This window comes from Juglans regia, chromosome 9, assembly GCF_001411555.2.
Source record: "Juglans regia cultivar Chandler chromosome 9, Walnut 2.0, whole genome shotgun sequence".
Lineage (NCBI taxonomy): Eukaryota > Viridiplantae > Streptophyta > Magnoliopsida > Fagales > Juglandaceae > Juglans > Juglans regia.
Genome location: NC_049909.1, coordinates 18518041 through 18532891, shown reverse-complemented (window position 1 = coordinate 18532891; position 14851 = coordinate 18518041). Strand labels below are relative to the sequence as shown.

At 38.1% G+C, this 14851-nt stretch overlaps 2 protein-coding genes across 2 annotated transcripts; both read left to right on the top strand.

Annotated features, from left to right (window-relative positions):
- The first annotated feature begins 333 nt into the window (after positions 1-333).
- LOC108993752 (transcription factor MYC1-like) lies at positions 334-1903 on the top strand. Its single transcript, XM_018968764.2, has one exon. The coding sequence runs from the start codon at positions 361-363 to the stop codon at positions 1855-1857; it is 1497 nt and encodes a 498-aa protein (XP_018824309.1). The 5' UTR covers positions 334-360; the 3' UTR covers positions 1858-1903.
- Positions 1904-10239: 8336 nt separating this feature from the next.
- Positions 10240-12277, top strand: LOC108993751 (transcription factor MYC2-like). Its single transcript, XM_018968763.2, has one exon. It carries the CDS (start codon positions 10495-10497, stop codon positions 11962-11964), a length of 1470 nt encoding a protein of 489 aa, XP_018824308.2. The 5' UTR covers positions 10240-10494; the 3' UTR covers positions 11965-12277.
- Positions 12278-14851: the final 2574 nt, after the last annotated feature.

The following is a 14851-nucleotide window of genomic DNA, read 5'->3' as shown; positions in this document are numbered from 1 at the left end:
GATGAAATAAGACTAAATTCGTGAGCTTATTTTTCTAGATCGAAATAAATTGATTGGATTCCCTTTTTTAGCCCCCACGTCGAAACAAATTGACTCTGGGACATAGGGACGTAATAATAATAATAGATACAACTTTTTTTCCAAATTACCACTTGCAGGCTATGCAGTCGTACGTACGTAACCTTACCCAAAATTGCTTTGGCCAACAATAAAACTATTTATAGCATCATCGCTCAATATTTCCTTCTATGCCGATATTTCTCTTTCTCGTTGCCACTTTTCATTCATTCTAATTATCACAGCTTTATCAAAGACGCTAACTTAAAAAGAGATCAAGAGCAAGGCCGGAGAGAGAAGCAAATGGAGGAGATAATTATCTGTTCCCCTTCTTCGTCTCCGCTTGTTCCCGTTTGTCATGAGACCTCACCAACGATTCAGGAACTTCTACAGTTCATAGTTCAAAGCCGGCCTGAATGGTGGGTCTACTCCATCTTCTGGCAAAAGTCCACAGACAATAATGGCCATGCAGTTCTATCATGGGGTGATGGTCATTTTCGTGGCACCAGGAACTTTCTGTCCAAAGCGAGCAATGATCATGACCAACACAAAGATGGGTTCAGTTCGGAAAAACTCAACGTGAGCAAAGGAGCCCAAGTTCTTTTTGCCGATCAGGACTTGGACATAGACAAAGAAGCAATGGATGGTCACGATGTCACCGACTCCGAATGGTTTTACTCCGTCTCATTTACACGATCATTTTCTGTAAGCGATGGTGACGTTCTTGGCCGCGCATATAGCAGCGGGGCACACATTTGGTTGTCAGGTGATCAAGAGCTTCAATTCCATAAGTACGAGAGAGTTAGAGAAGCTCGTATGCATGGGATCCAGACTTTAGTTTGTGTTGCAACTTCAAGTGGGGTGGTTGAACTGGGTTCTTCCGACTCAATTCAAGAAGATTACTGGGGTTTGGTGCAACAATTAAAGTCCCTTTTCGGTGTTGGAAATGCTAGTTCTCGTGAGGAGTTAAGGCAGCTGGGAAGCCATCAGGGTCAGCCACCAATTGCCAGGCGGGATCTTCCTTTTCTAGATATCGGAATGTTTTTACAAGCTCAAAAGGCGTGCACCTTGCAAGAGATCATCAAGCAACCAGAAGTTTATGCAATATTTGAAGATGAAGGGGCAGCTGGTCTTGGCCGTTCGTCATCTTACTCAGGACCTTCTGATTCTAAAGGTGATTTTGCCTCTGAAAATACTGAGAACATTCGGCCTAAGAAGGGAAGGAGAACGCAAACGAGCCGGCGAGATTGCTCGGTAAACAACCTGGAAGCAGAGAGGAAGCGCCGAGAGAAGCTTAACCATCGGTTCTACGAGCTCCGCTCGGTGGTTCCCAATGTTTCAAAGATGGACAAGGCATCTTTACTCGCTGATGCAGTCGTGTACATCAATGAGCTCAAGGTCAAAATTGATGACTTGGAGGCGAAACTCAAAGCACAATCCCGAAAGGCCAACATTAGTAATTTGAGTGGTATGTATGGCATGAATAGAAGCATAACTACCTCCACAGTTGATAAAAAAAGGCTATCATCATCAAGTTATACTGCAACTACGATGGACGTGGAGGTGACAATTGTTGGATCAGAAGCCTTGATCCGAGTACAATGCCCGGACGTGAACTACCCGCATGCAAGATTGATGGATGCAGTCAGAGACCTTGAGTTTCAAATTCATCATGCTAGCATCTCAAGCGTGAAGGGGCTGATGCTTCAAGACCTTGTGGTAAAAGTTCCTGATCATGGATCACAAAGTGGCGAGGAAATGAGAATAGCTATTCTTGATCAGGTGATCATGCGGAGTTAATTCATTGTTATCATGGGGTACTTAATCACCCTGCATCATATCCTATTAATTCGTATGTAGCTAGCTAATTCGACAATTAAGCTTAATTAATTACGATCGATCCATGTCTGATCAAAAGCTCAGTTTTTGTTTTTCTTTCCTTCTTATTGATCAATCTCTTTCAAGAATATCAATTGCTTCAAGCTGTGCATGATCAAATCATATATATTTTGACTCTTGAGTTCCGTCGAAGAATTCTCTAACGAATCTAGGCTAAACAATCGAAAGTAAAATGTCGCAACTTGCGACATCGATTGTTTAGCCTATGACTTGAATATTAAACCAGAAATGCTACCCCGCTGCCTAAGTATATATAGTTGGAGTTGTCATGTGACTTATTAAAAAAATTAAAAAATATATATATATAAAAAAAGTAATATACAATGGATGAAAAAAATATGGAAAGCGTACTAGAAAAAACAAATGAAATTATGAAATAAAAGACTTCAAAATCCCAAAGTATCTAAAACAGAAAACAACAAAAGAAAATAATAAAACAAAGCAAATTAAAATAAATCCAAAATAATTTCAAAGAAGTTAATGCGGAACAGTAATCATGTCTTATTGATCGAGTTTGTAGAATTCTAGGAATTATATTTTGTATCCTCCAATTAACAGTGTCTGCTCTGCTGTATGGACTTACATATACTTCATAATAATACGAAAATATTGATGAATAAAATAATAGTCTTCGTGCCAGAAGATAATGGGCCGGAGAATGTTGGGTTGGACTCTGGAAAATCTTGGTCGTGGTCGGGGAAATATGTTTCAGATGATAATGAATGATATAAAATTATTTTAAATAAAAATAAAATAAAATATTATTTTTTAATATTATTATTATTTAAAATTTAAAAATTAAAAAAGTTAAATTATTTATTATATTTTATATAAAAATTTAAAAAAATTATAACGATAAAATAAAATAAAATATTTTTACTATTCAAACGGATCTCATATTTTAATATTTCAACAATATTCCCGTAATTCAGACTAAATCTCATATATAATATTATATATTAGAAATTGACCCTTTCTAATAAATTAATAATGGGGAGTGGCTGCTACCAAAATTCCAACCCCAGCTGCACGTACCGACAGTTTAACTAACCTAATGAATCATAAGCTTGTTAATTAAGCTTAATTAACCTCGTGTTTAGTGTCTGTCTTTTCTGTCACAAGAATTACGGACAGGACATTACATTTTAGAGGCAAACGTGACATCATAATTACTCTTGCAACAATGGTACGAATGAGTAGATCGGGATCTCCTCAATATTTATTTAATTAATATAAAGTAGGGAATATTTGAATCATTTTGGTAAGACATGATTAAAATATCCCACATTTGACCAAGTAGCCAGCCGCAACTACTTTCTCCAAGCTAGCTCGCTAAGGAGCATGACCGATGATTTGAATGAGAGGGCACCGTAATAATTTGGTAATAAGTGAGTATTCTTATTATTATTATTTTACTTATTTTTTATTATTCTTCACTATTATTTAATATTCTATTATTATTATTTTATTATTACTATTCATAAAATACGTAGCTTATCATTTCTCGTAATTATTTACAGCGGAAAATTAACTTGATCAATATTGTAGCGCCTTGACTTACTTCGATCACGTGACAGATCATTCAGGTGCTGCTTGTCAACTTATTTAGTCGCATATTATTGTATGAACATGGATCTACACACACACACATATATATATATATTGACTAATTGACGTCCTTGTTGGATTTGATCATACAAAACAAGTAGCATAGTATCCTTTGTCCTTCCATTGAATATCTTAGAGATCATTAATTCATTTTATAAAACAAACATGTTTTTAGATCACTTTATTTGAACAAACGATAGAAGGTAAAATATTTTATCTCTCTTCTTTCTTCTTCTTCTTCTAATTTTTTTTTTTACAACAGATCGCATTTCATTCATTAACAGAGGACATATAAAGTTGACTTAAAATAAGCCAATTACAAACGTTAGTAGTTTTCCAGTACACTTTTGTAATTGACAAGGTTTAGTCCGATCCAGACGACAAATCTCTAAAAACCTAAGTCTAAGAGATTGCACAACTTTATTCATGACAGAAATAACAGTAACCAAGTAACAAAACTCCATACCCGACTAATTGGAGTATGGAGAACCAACCCCATCATCACCGCCTAAGCGGAGGGGGGACAATAGATCATATTTCTAATATTATTACAATAATTGATATATCTTATATTATAGATTTTATATATAGGATAGAACGTGTTTATGCAGACAGTGTGAAAATATTAACCATGCATTCAGATTAATACACTACAAGAAATCTGGCCTTTCCCAGCGCTCAAAATCGTCGTAAATACCTTTCAGAATCACTGCATTTGAGCATTTTCGACGATTTATAGATCGCTGCAGGTTCGCCACAATCCTAAAGCCATTTTTGATCAATTTCGGCATTTGGCAAAAATCGTCACAAAATTTACTATTTCCGGTGATTTTAGTCTGCCGGAAATGTTCAAAAAATCGACAGAAATGACCTTCCGATTGGCTTTTAAAATCGCTGAGAACTACTATTTGCGGCGATATGTGTCGTCACAAAAACTTAATAAATCGCCGCAAATAGCTTATTATTTTCGCAACGATTTAAGATCATCGCCACTATGAAGTATTTCCAAAGGGTAAATTTCGCCGCCAAAAAGCATTTTTGGCGATTTCATGTCGCCATAAATATATTTCTGCTATAAAAAATTATTTTCGGCGATCAAAAATCGCCGGAAAAGATGTTTCAGAAAATTAAAAAAAAATACACAAAACAGTATAGTTTTGTGCATTTTTACAAAAAAGATATTACACTATGGATTGCCCTAATATTCTTTTTACATACTCAAAAAAGATCCAAAGTCTGAGCTAGTAATATGACCAAAATTGGCATGAAGCCTAAAAAAAACCTATTGATCTAAAATGCCACTGCACAAAAAAGGAACCACAATTGTCTTCTACACTAAAATGCCACTGCACTAAAAAACATGGCTGCACTAAAATAGAAGCACATAACAAATGACATGAACCACATTTACATACTCTACCTATCACTGCACTAAAATCACCTACATGTTAAACACATGTAGAGCTCTACCTATCAGCAAAAGCAGGTTCTACCTGCAAGCAAGAAAAGTGTAAGATTAGGATATGTCTTATTTTTATAAGTAACTACTTATAACCATATGATAAAACTTTTTCCATTTTTCAAATTATATATAACTCTTCATACATTAATTAGCACAGTTTTATACTTGAATATTATATAGAAAACATATTGATAACTATATATTCCTAAAACATTGAGTATGAGTATGAGAAGGCAATGTTCATGACTATGAGAAGGCAATGTTCAACCACCAAGCTTGTTTTTTCTCTATAATTATATTAAATGCTGCAAATAAAGATTAAAAAAATCGAAAAAGACAAACAAAATATTAAATACCACTACACCAAAACATCACTGCACTAAAACAGAACCACACATAACAAATGAAGTTTGTAGTGCATGCAGTCACAAAGGCTAGTAGAATGCACAAAACACAAGCTGGTTAAAATTGGCATCAAAAGGTAAATTGGCATCAAAAGAGTGTGATGAATATGATGATAAGTTGGTTAAAATTTATTGAGAATTATCAAGGCATCTTAAGATTTCATTCAGTTTTTAAGTATGTACCATAGCCAGATGACGACTAGCTCAGGAGAACCTTATAACATAAGAAATATGTACCCAACTTCTATGGACCATAGTGTAGCTAATCTAGTGACCAAAACAGAAGTTCCACTTAACATTAGCCATACAGTTCCATCTACATTAAGGATTAATACTTAGAAAACAAAATCAAGATAGTAAAAATAAAATTTAGGATTAGTTGCTTAAAAGAAATTATTAAGAATAAGTTGGGAAGTTTTCTGACTTGTAAAGCCTTAATATGTGACAGAAGATTTGACAAATCTGTCATAGGTGGCAATCATATATTGATTAATGGAACCGTGTTCATTATTTCTGTCTATTGATTTAGTTCCATTTTATTCTTGGTGGTGTTGAGATCAAGTTATAGATCTAGTTTTGAGAGAACCCTTCTGGCCCCTATCGTCTAGGTCCCTCTTAAGAGACTGCCCAACAAGTATAAGATATTACTATCATCACATCCATAGAAGGTATTAACCCAGGCTCTGGTCTTCCATTCCTTACTCTCTTTACCCAGAACAAAGTAAGTGTGTGTGCATAAACATAATATACATACACATATGATATTAATTAACAGAGTGGCATCACCCTATGAGAGATCATACAACATTCACAAAATGGAAAGAAAATTACAACAAATAGAAAATCATCAAAAACCTACAAGATGAAACAGGAAATTTACTTTTTAAAATTATATACTTTAATAAAACAATAAGCTGAAATCATGATTAACTTGAAGATTAACTTGAAAACCCATACCAGGGGTGGTAGCTTGGCGTGGAGTGGTGGCTCGGGAGGAGCACGGCGGCGCTGAGGAGAGCTAGTGGTTGTGGGTTGCGAACAGAGCAAGGGAGAGAGGGAGGGGCTCGAGCTGCTCGGCTAGGCGTGGAGGAGAAGGGGGCTCCGACGGAGGACTGTCGACGGCGCCGAGATGTGGGTGGTGGCGAACAGCGCCCCCAACGGCGGCGATATAGAGAAATCTGAGAGAGAGAGGTGAGGCTAGATTTGGGGAAAAGGCAAAAGATCGGCGCGGGGGCTGGGGGAAAAGGAGCGGTTGGCTGTCGAGGTGAGGTGGCGGTGGCGTGGCGACTGTGCGTGGCGGAGGCTTGAAGGAAAAGAACGTGGGGAGAGGGGGGCAGGGGGGCGGGGAGAGTTTGGCGAGGGAAAGAAATGAAGAAAAACCTAACCCGTGGCATTTAAATTTATGTTCTTTTTTCGGCGAATTTTATTCGCCGCTAATAAGTTCTACTTGCAGCATATTTTATTACGGCGACAATTTTCGCCGCAAAATCCATTAATTACAGCGATTTTTTCATTTCGATGGAAAATCAACACGCAACAGAGGCAAAACTTTTTTTACGGCGAGAAAAGTCACTGCAAAAGATAAAAAAGTCGCTGCAAAAAGTCAAGCCAAAATTATATTCCTGTATTTCCTAACTTCACATACGAAATTGAGCGGCGACTTTAAAATCGCCGAAAATAATATCTATTTGCAGCGATTTTTTTGTGGCGATTTTAAAATCGCTGGAAAATGCCTGATTTCTTGTAGTGATATAGTTGTTAAAGTGATCTACGAAATACAAATTATTGTTCTAGTAGTAGTGCAATCGTCATCGATATAATCTATATTGTCAAATCTTATAAGTAGATCCACGCGGTGCGTGATGTTTTGGAAAAAATTACTCTTGCATATATAATATATATCTTAAATTTTCGGCCTAGATCGAAGTCCACATGCAAATTGCTTTAGGCCTACTTTATGAAACAGCTAGTTATGAACAATCCAAGGTGGAGTATTTTTCCAATTTTTCGGTTTAAAGCAAAATAATACTTAACCATGTGGAATGTGTGACAAATAGATTTGAAGTTTAATTCAAACTAAAAAACGTAAGGTGATTCAGAAATGGGGCATTGAATGGCATTTATAGTAGTACTGTAGTACTAGTCTACGTACGTAACTATAAGAAAATTGTAATTATTTGCTACTAGTTATTATTGAAAAAAATAATTATTTTTTATCAAAATAAATTTATTATTTTATTCTCGTCACAAATAATTATTTTTATTATAAATAATTCGTAATGTTATTTATTTATTGTAATGCGTGTGCTTGCGGCCTTTGTGTCTCCGGAAATAGAGAAGTCATGTGGAAATATATATAATACAACATGATTAATATAATATATAGTTTAAACGGCTCCCCTCAAGAGGACAAAGCTGGATGGGATCATGTATCTGAGCAAGTTGCACCTCTTCTTGTCCAAAGTTCATTTTGTTGCTCTTACAATCCATCCATGTTCGGAAACAGTAAATTAAGAAGAACAAAAATTATGAATGAGCCGGAAACTTGACAATATAGTGATCCTTCCATGAAAATATTTATCCCACAAGTTGGTATGAACAAAAGAAATTAAGTGACTTCATTGGACACCAATGACTGTCATGAAATACTGATCGGCAAAAGGCACAATTATTGATAATAAAATGGTTGACAAATGACATAATTATTAACAAGTGACGCAACATTTTAATTAAATCAAAATGTCGTGTTTCTTGACATGACTTCCTCAATCATCACCCTCCTTAAAAATCATCACCATAAAAAAAATGTCATTCTAAGCAATACGTCGTTGAATTAAAAGAATTCAATTGTTCATACTAGCTAGCTTGTAATTAAAAGAATTCGTCCCGTTGAATTTTGATTGATATATTATATTATAAGTATATAGTATCAAAATAGCATTGAAAAAAGGAAAAAAAAAAGTGAAAATAATGGAATTTATACTGTTAAGTCATGAATAAAACAGTATGGATGAATTATTGTACGGAAAAAATAATTTAGCCGGGTCAAACATGACATACTAGAGAATCACGCGCAGGCCTGGCAACTTTCTAATTTCTTTCAAAAAATTTTGGTTTCCGTAAGCAACTTCCCCATCTCCAACCAGCTGCATGGAGAGACAAAATGATCTGCAAAATTAAAAGCAAGTTCTTAAAATGTTTTTCGCAAGTCGAGATTCACGTCCCCTTCCTTGTACGAACGAGTTCGATCCTAACCTGATCTCCTCGTTAAGAGGCATATGTTTCATGTGGGTCTGTCGAAAGCAAGGATCGATACGCGTTAATGCTGAAAGCTAACTAGTCATGATTGATCGTGATGATCATGACTTGGAAATTAAAATGTACGTCCCATAAAATCAGGGAGCTCCCTGATTTTGATCGAATTCAAACATGTACGTCCGATTATTTACTCCTTATTTACAATTGATCCGAAACGAAGACGATGTGGGACATGACGCATGCACGTACAAAGGTCCAAATCCATCCTGATGAGTGATGATCGACCCTAGCTTCTCAGATCATAAGATCAATAAATTGCGCCGTATCAGGACAAGATCATCTTAAAAGAAATTGTCAAGATCAAAATCATAGCTACAACATGTTCTTGGGGAATGTAGTACTTCAGTTTGTTCCTCGTTTTTTCTTCTTTGAACAGGAAGAACGACCAAAGGTCCTTAAGATCTAGAAATTACAATTTGTTTCTTAAGATCAGTATTTTTGTTGAAACATATTCAACATCATGCATGTTCTTTTGTTTGTTACTTTTTTTCTTTTTTCAATGTTTAATGAATTCGATCATATCCTTTTAGAATTTAGAGTATGGAGTGAAAAAGAGAGAAATGCATGAACGGCATGGACAATATTATAATTTATTAAATATTTAATGTTGTCTGAAAATTCCATGGACACAATTATAAGTATTAATATAGGATCCACTTTCATGTGTATTTATCTTTCTTACACGCTATATATATAATATGCCCTAACCTAAGAAGTAAGAACTCCAAGAAATTTAATTCCAATATAAATATTAAACCTAAATTAATCCCACTTACACAATTTTACATGGACCATGGTACTACAAGCAGCCTTGAGCCTATCAGCTAGCTACATACATGCATGGTCGATTTCAATGCGCACAGCTAGCCTACTTATCGAGGACCCCCCGGTCCGACGTACTGCAGGGGTATAAAGTAGTGCATGCATCCAATATACAGCCTTATGATAAAATATTAAACCTAAATTCATCCCACTTACACAATTACATGGACCATGGTACTACAAGCAGCCTAGCTACATCCATGCATGGTCGATTTCAATGGGCACAGCTAGCCTGCTTATCGAGGACCCCGCCACGTGCAGGGGTAAGTAGTGCATGTATCCTATAGTATAGCCTTATGATAAAAGTAGCTCGTCTTTAACGTTAAAAATCCTCAACCATAAAGGCAAAAGGCCGTATTAACGTAGGACTCTGTGACAGTGAGTCGACCATGGAATAAAGCACGTACGGATCAATGAATTATAAAATATAGAACAAATTAGTTGAAGAAGATCAACATGAAAAAGAGGTAAAAAAAAAAAATACCAATTAATCGCGATGTCCCTGTACGTAATTGGAAAAAGAGAATTACGAATTCCCGAAAAGATGGCCGGCCGGAACCGAGAGCTTTCTAGAAAGGATTTGCGTTCCACAAAATAAGGTCCCCTGTATTTGGGGCATCAAAGTACGTACTGTAAGGTGTTTATCACATGCATTTTGACCGTACAAATTACTAGTGGAGGAAACCCAATATTTATAGCACATTCATAGGCCGCATTTTAATGCTCAGAATCATAAAGTTTGATTAATGAAGTTTTTGAGGTTTATTTCAAAAAAAAAAAGAATTCCAAAGCATCGTCACAATCTTTTTTCCTTGCGGTTTCTCATTCTCATTACTACTATCCTTGGCTAGCTTTAATTATCAATTAGTCAAAGACGCTAACAAGATCAATCAGATCATCAAAAGCAACAAAGTGATCAAGCAAATGGACGAGATTATCTCTTCCTCTTCTTCCTCTTCTCTTGTTAACGCTTATCATGAGGCCTCCTCACCCACGATTCATCAACGTCTCCAGTTCATTATTCAAAGCCGGCCTGAATGGTGGATCTACTCCATCTTCTGGCAGACGTCCAAAGACAGCAATGGCCAAGTTGTTCTGTCATGGGGCGATGGCCATTTTCGTGGCAGCAGAGACTTCGTGTCCAAAGTGAGCAACGACAAAGGCGATGACCAACCCAGATACGGGTTCGGTTTGGACAGAACGAGGGTGAGTAAAGGAGTACTCCAATCTCTTTTTGCTGAAGACTTGGACGTAGACGGAGTAACATTGGATGGTCAGGTCACCGACTCCGAATGGTTTTACGCCGTCTCAGTGACACGATCATTTGCTGTACGCGATGGTGTTCTCGGCCGAGCATATAGCTGCGGGGAGTACATTTGGTTGGCAGGTGATCTAGAGCTCCAATTCTATGAGTGCGACAGAGCTAGAGAAGCTCGATTGCATGGGATTCAGACTCTAATTTGTGTTGCAACTTCACGTGGGGTGGTGGAACTGGGTTCTTCGGAGTCAATTAGAGAAGACTGGGGCTTGGTGCAACAAGTTAAGTCCCTTTTTGGGGCCGGAAATGCGAGTTCTCAGGTGTTGAGGGAGCTGGGAAGCCATCAGGGTCAACCATCAATTTCCGCCAAACGCGATATTCCTAATTTTCTAGATATCGGAATGCTTCCACAAGCTCAAAAGGAGTGCACCTTGCTGGAGAAGCAACCGGAAGTTGATAAAATTAAAGATCAAGGCGATGGTCTTGGCCGTTCCTCATCTGATTCAGGGCATTCTGATTCTGATGGTAATTTTGCCTCTGAAAATACTCAGAACATTCTGCTGAAGAAAAGAGGGAGAAAGGCCACGACCGGGCGAGATTCCCCGGTAAACCACGTGGAAGCAGAGAGGCAGCGCCGAGAGAAGCTTAACCATCGGTTCTACGCTCTCCGCTCGGTGGTTCCCAATGTTTCAAAGATGGACAAGGCATCTTTACTCGCGGATGCAGTCGTGTACATCAATGAGCTCAAGGCCAAAATTGATAACTTGGAGGTGAAACTTGAAGCACAACCCCGAGAGGCCAACATGAGTAATTTGAGTGGCATGTATGACAGTCGAAGCATAACCTCCACTGTTGATCACACAAGGCTATCATCATCTAGTTTTACTGCAGCTGCGATTTACGTGGAGGTGAAGATTGTTGGATCAGAAGCCTTGATCCGAATACAATGTCCGGACGTGAACTACCCGCATGCAAGATTGATGGATGCACTCAGAGACCTTGAGTTTCAAATCCGTCATGCTAGCATCTCAAGCATCAAAGGGCTGATGGTTCAAGACGTTGTGGTTAAAGTTCCTGATGGATTGCAAACTGGGCAGGCAATCAGAACAGCTATTCTGCAAAGTATGCGGAGTTAGTTAATTTATTGCAAGTATCAAATGTGGTCAATTATCCTGGATCATCTCCTGTTTCGTATGGATCAGCCAAGCCAAGACAAGCACGCTCTTGCGTGATGTCTCAAAAGCGGCCAAGTTCAAAGAAAGAACTGGGTATTAATCGTAGTTTTTCCTGTTTCCTCCTTCTTCTTCTCTTTTCAATTTTTGCTTGAAGGAATAATATTTCGAGTTCCGAGGGAATTAGTCGAAGAAGTTTGGAGTTCATGAATCAAGGTATAACTGTCAAAGTAGAATGAAACAAATACCAAAATATATCGAGATTTTGTTTGGCAGTCATACCTAGTACTGAATAAACTCCCGCACCCCAGTTTCTCTCTTTTAAAAAAAAAAAGAAAAAAAACTCTCTCCCTCCCACGGCTTCTCGTCAGAGGGCTATCCTGATCTCTAAAACCGATCATCTCTTTCCCTCCCTTCGTCTCTACTGTTCTTTCTTTTCTGTCATTTTCATAGTTTTCTCCGTCCCAAGTACACGCCTCTCCCACCAAATTCACAGCCCTCTGATCCACGTACAGTACCGCACCACCGAAGGCACTATCGAATTGGCTCATGTTAATGGAAATGGTGCAGAAAATAGAAAATGCCCGTGAACAATGCACTAACAGAATGACAGAGTGCAGATGAGGAAATGCAGATTCTGTATATTCACGTCTTGGATGCACAAGTGCTCTGCCATATATAGACAAAAGCTTAACCGTACAAAAGAATAATAAAGAATAACTAAAAAGGAATATGTCTTTACAGTCCATTGTAACAACTCTATAACAGAAAAATATTCTACCATTATGTTCTGGTGTCGTGTGACATTTGTTATGTGATTTGCTTGTCTGGAGGAACCAGAGGAACTTGAAAGGTTTCATGTGGTAATTTCAACATCCCCCGCAAGATGGAGAGTATATGTTAATAACTCCCATCTTGGACAGTAGTTGAGTGAATGCAGGAGAATGCAAAGGCTTGGTTAGTAGGTCTGCTAATTGAAGACTTGAAGGAACGTAAGCTGTGGCTACTTGTCCGTCTAAGATTTTATCAATAACTAGATGGCAATCTAGTTCAATATGCTTCGTCCATTCGTGGAAGACGGGATTTGCAGCCATGTGGATAGTGGCTAAATTATCACAATACAAAGTTGCTGGCTTCGAAATAATGATGCGTAAGTCAGTGAGGAAATATCGAAGCCACGTAAGTTCACAAACCACGACTGCCATTGCTCTATACTCAGATTCTGCAGATGATCTTGACACTGTGGTTTGTTTTTTTGACTTCCAAGAAACAAGAGAATTACCTATAATGACACAAAACCCAGTAGTTGAACGTCGAGTGTCTGGGCAACTTGCCCAGCTTGCATCACAGTAGGCATTAAGCTCTAATTTGGAATCGACAGGAAAGAAAAGTCCCTGCCCTGGAGTCCCTTTCATGTACCTTATAATTTTAAGAACTGCATTGTAGTGAGGAACGCGAGGTGCTTCCATGAATTGACTTAGTAGATGCATGCTTTGGCTCAAATCTGATCGAGTATTTGTGTGGTAAAGGAGCTTGCCAACCAATTTACAGTACATAGAAGGATCATTGAAAATTTCTCCTTCATCTTTTCTGAGTTTGAGGTTGGGTTCCATAGGTAGGTGAGATGGCTTGGACGCCAGCAGCCCTGTTTCCGCAAGTATATCCAGTGCGTACTTCCTTTGAGAGAGTTGTATTCCTGTTTTTGAACGCCCCACCTCCATTCCAAGAAAAAATTTCAAGCTACCGAGATCCTTGATTTTAAAAATTTGGTCTCCAAAAATTCTTTTACAGTTGCAGTGGAGGTAGCATCGAGCTTAGCAGGACTATATCATCCACGAGTAATGCTGTAAATGAGGTTGTTGTGGACTTGGTGAACAAGCTGTAATCAGCTTTGGACTGGATGAATCCAAACTCAACCAAAGAAGATGATAATTTTGCATTCCACTGCCGTGAGGCTTGTCGCAGACCATAGATACTTTTCTGCAATCGACACACTTGGTTGGTCTTTGCTGAGGGATGACTCGGGGGTGATCTCATGTAAATCTCTTCGTCGAGTTCACCATAGAGGAAGGCGTTATTCACATCAAGCTGCTGAAGATCCCATCCTTTGACAGCTGCTACTGCAAGGAGACATCGAATAGATACCAACTTAGCTACAGGAGAAAAAGTATCATGAAAATCGATACCTTCACGCTGCGTATAGCCTTTTGCAACTAAACGAGCTTTAGCTCGTTCTATTGTTCCATCCGCTTTGAACTTGTATTTATAAATCCACTTACAATCAACTGTTTTCTTTTCAGGAGGTAAGTCGACAACGATCCAAGTCCTATTAAGCTCAAGGGTAGCAAGCTCTTGCCTCATTGCTTCACTCCAAATTGGGTCTTGGATTGCTTGAGTATAAGAGGTGGGCTCAGGGCAGTGATATGGAAGTAGTGAAAGCTTTAAATGTAGGTGAAAGAAAATTATAAGAAATAGATGAAGAGAGAGGGAAAAGAACTTGTGAATTTCTGGTGGAAAGAGGAAATGGACCTTGTGGCTTGGATGTCAACTGGAAGGATGTTAGCGCAGCAGCTTGTTCATGATGAAAGTCATTTAAATAGGAAGGGATCTTTCTGGTCCTGGTTGATCTTCGTGGAAGTGTTTGGGAAGGAGTAATGTTAGAGGAGGGGTCATTGGTGAGGGGTGTCTCGGTGGTGTTTGTGGTATCAATGGTGTTCATGGAATTTTCTATGGGTGAAATTGGAATGTGAAAACACTCTTGAGGCATCTGTGGTATGAAAGTAGTGGGAAGTATTTCATGTGGTGATGAAGAAAATGGTTGGTTAGAATCTGATGTAGTGTTGGTGGATTG

Coding starts and splice junctions, on each gene's coding strand:
- LOC108993751 (XM_018968763.2), top strand. CDS start 10,495: ATGGACGAGATTATCTCTTCCTCTTCTTCCTCTTCTCTTGTTAACGCT.
- LOC108993752 (XM_018968764.2), top strand. CDS start 361: ATGGAGGAGATAATTATCTGTTCCCCTTCTTCGTCTCCGCTTGTTCCC.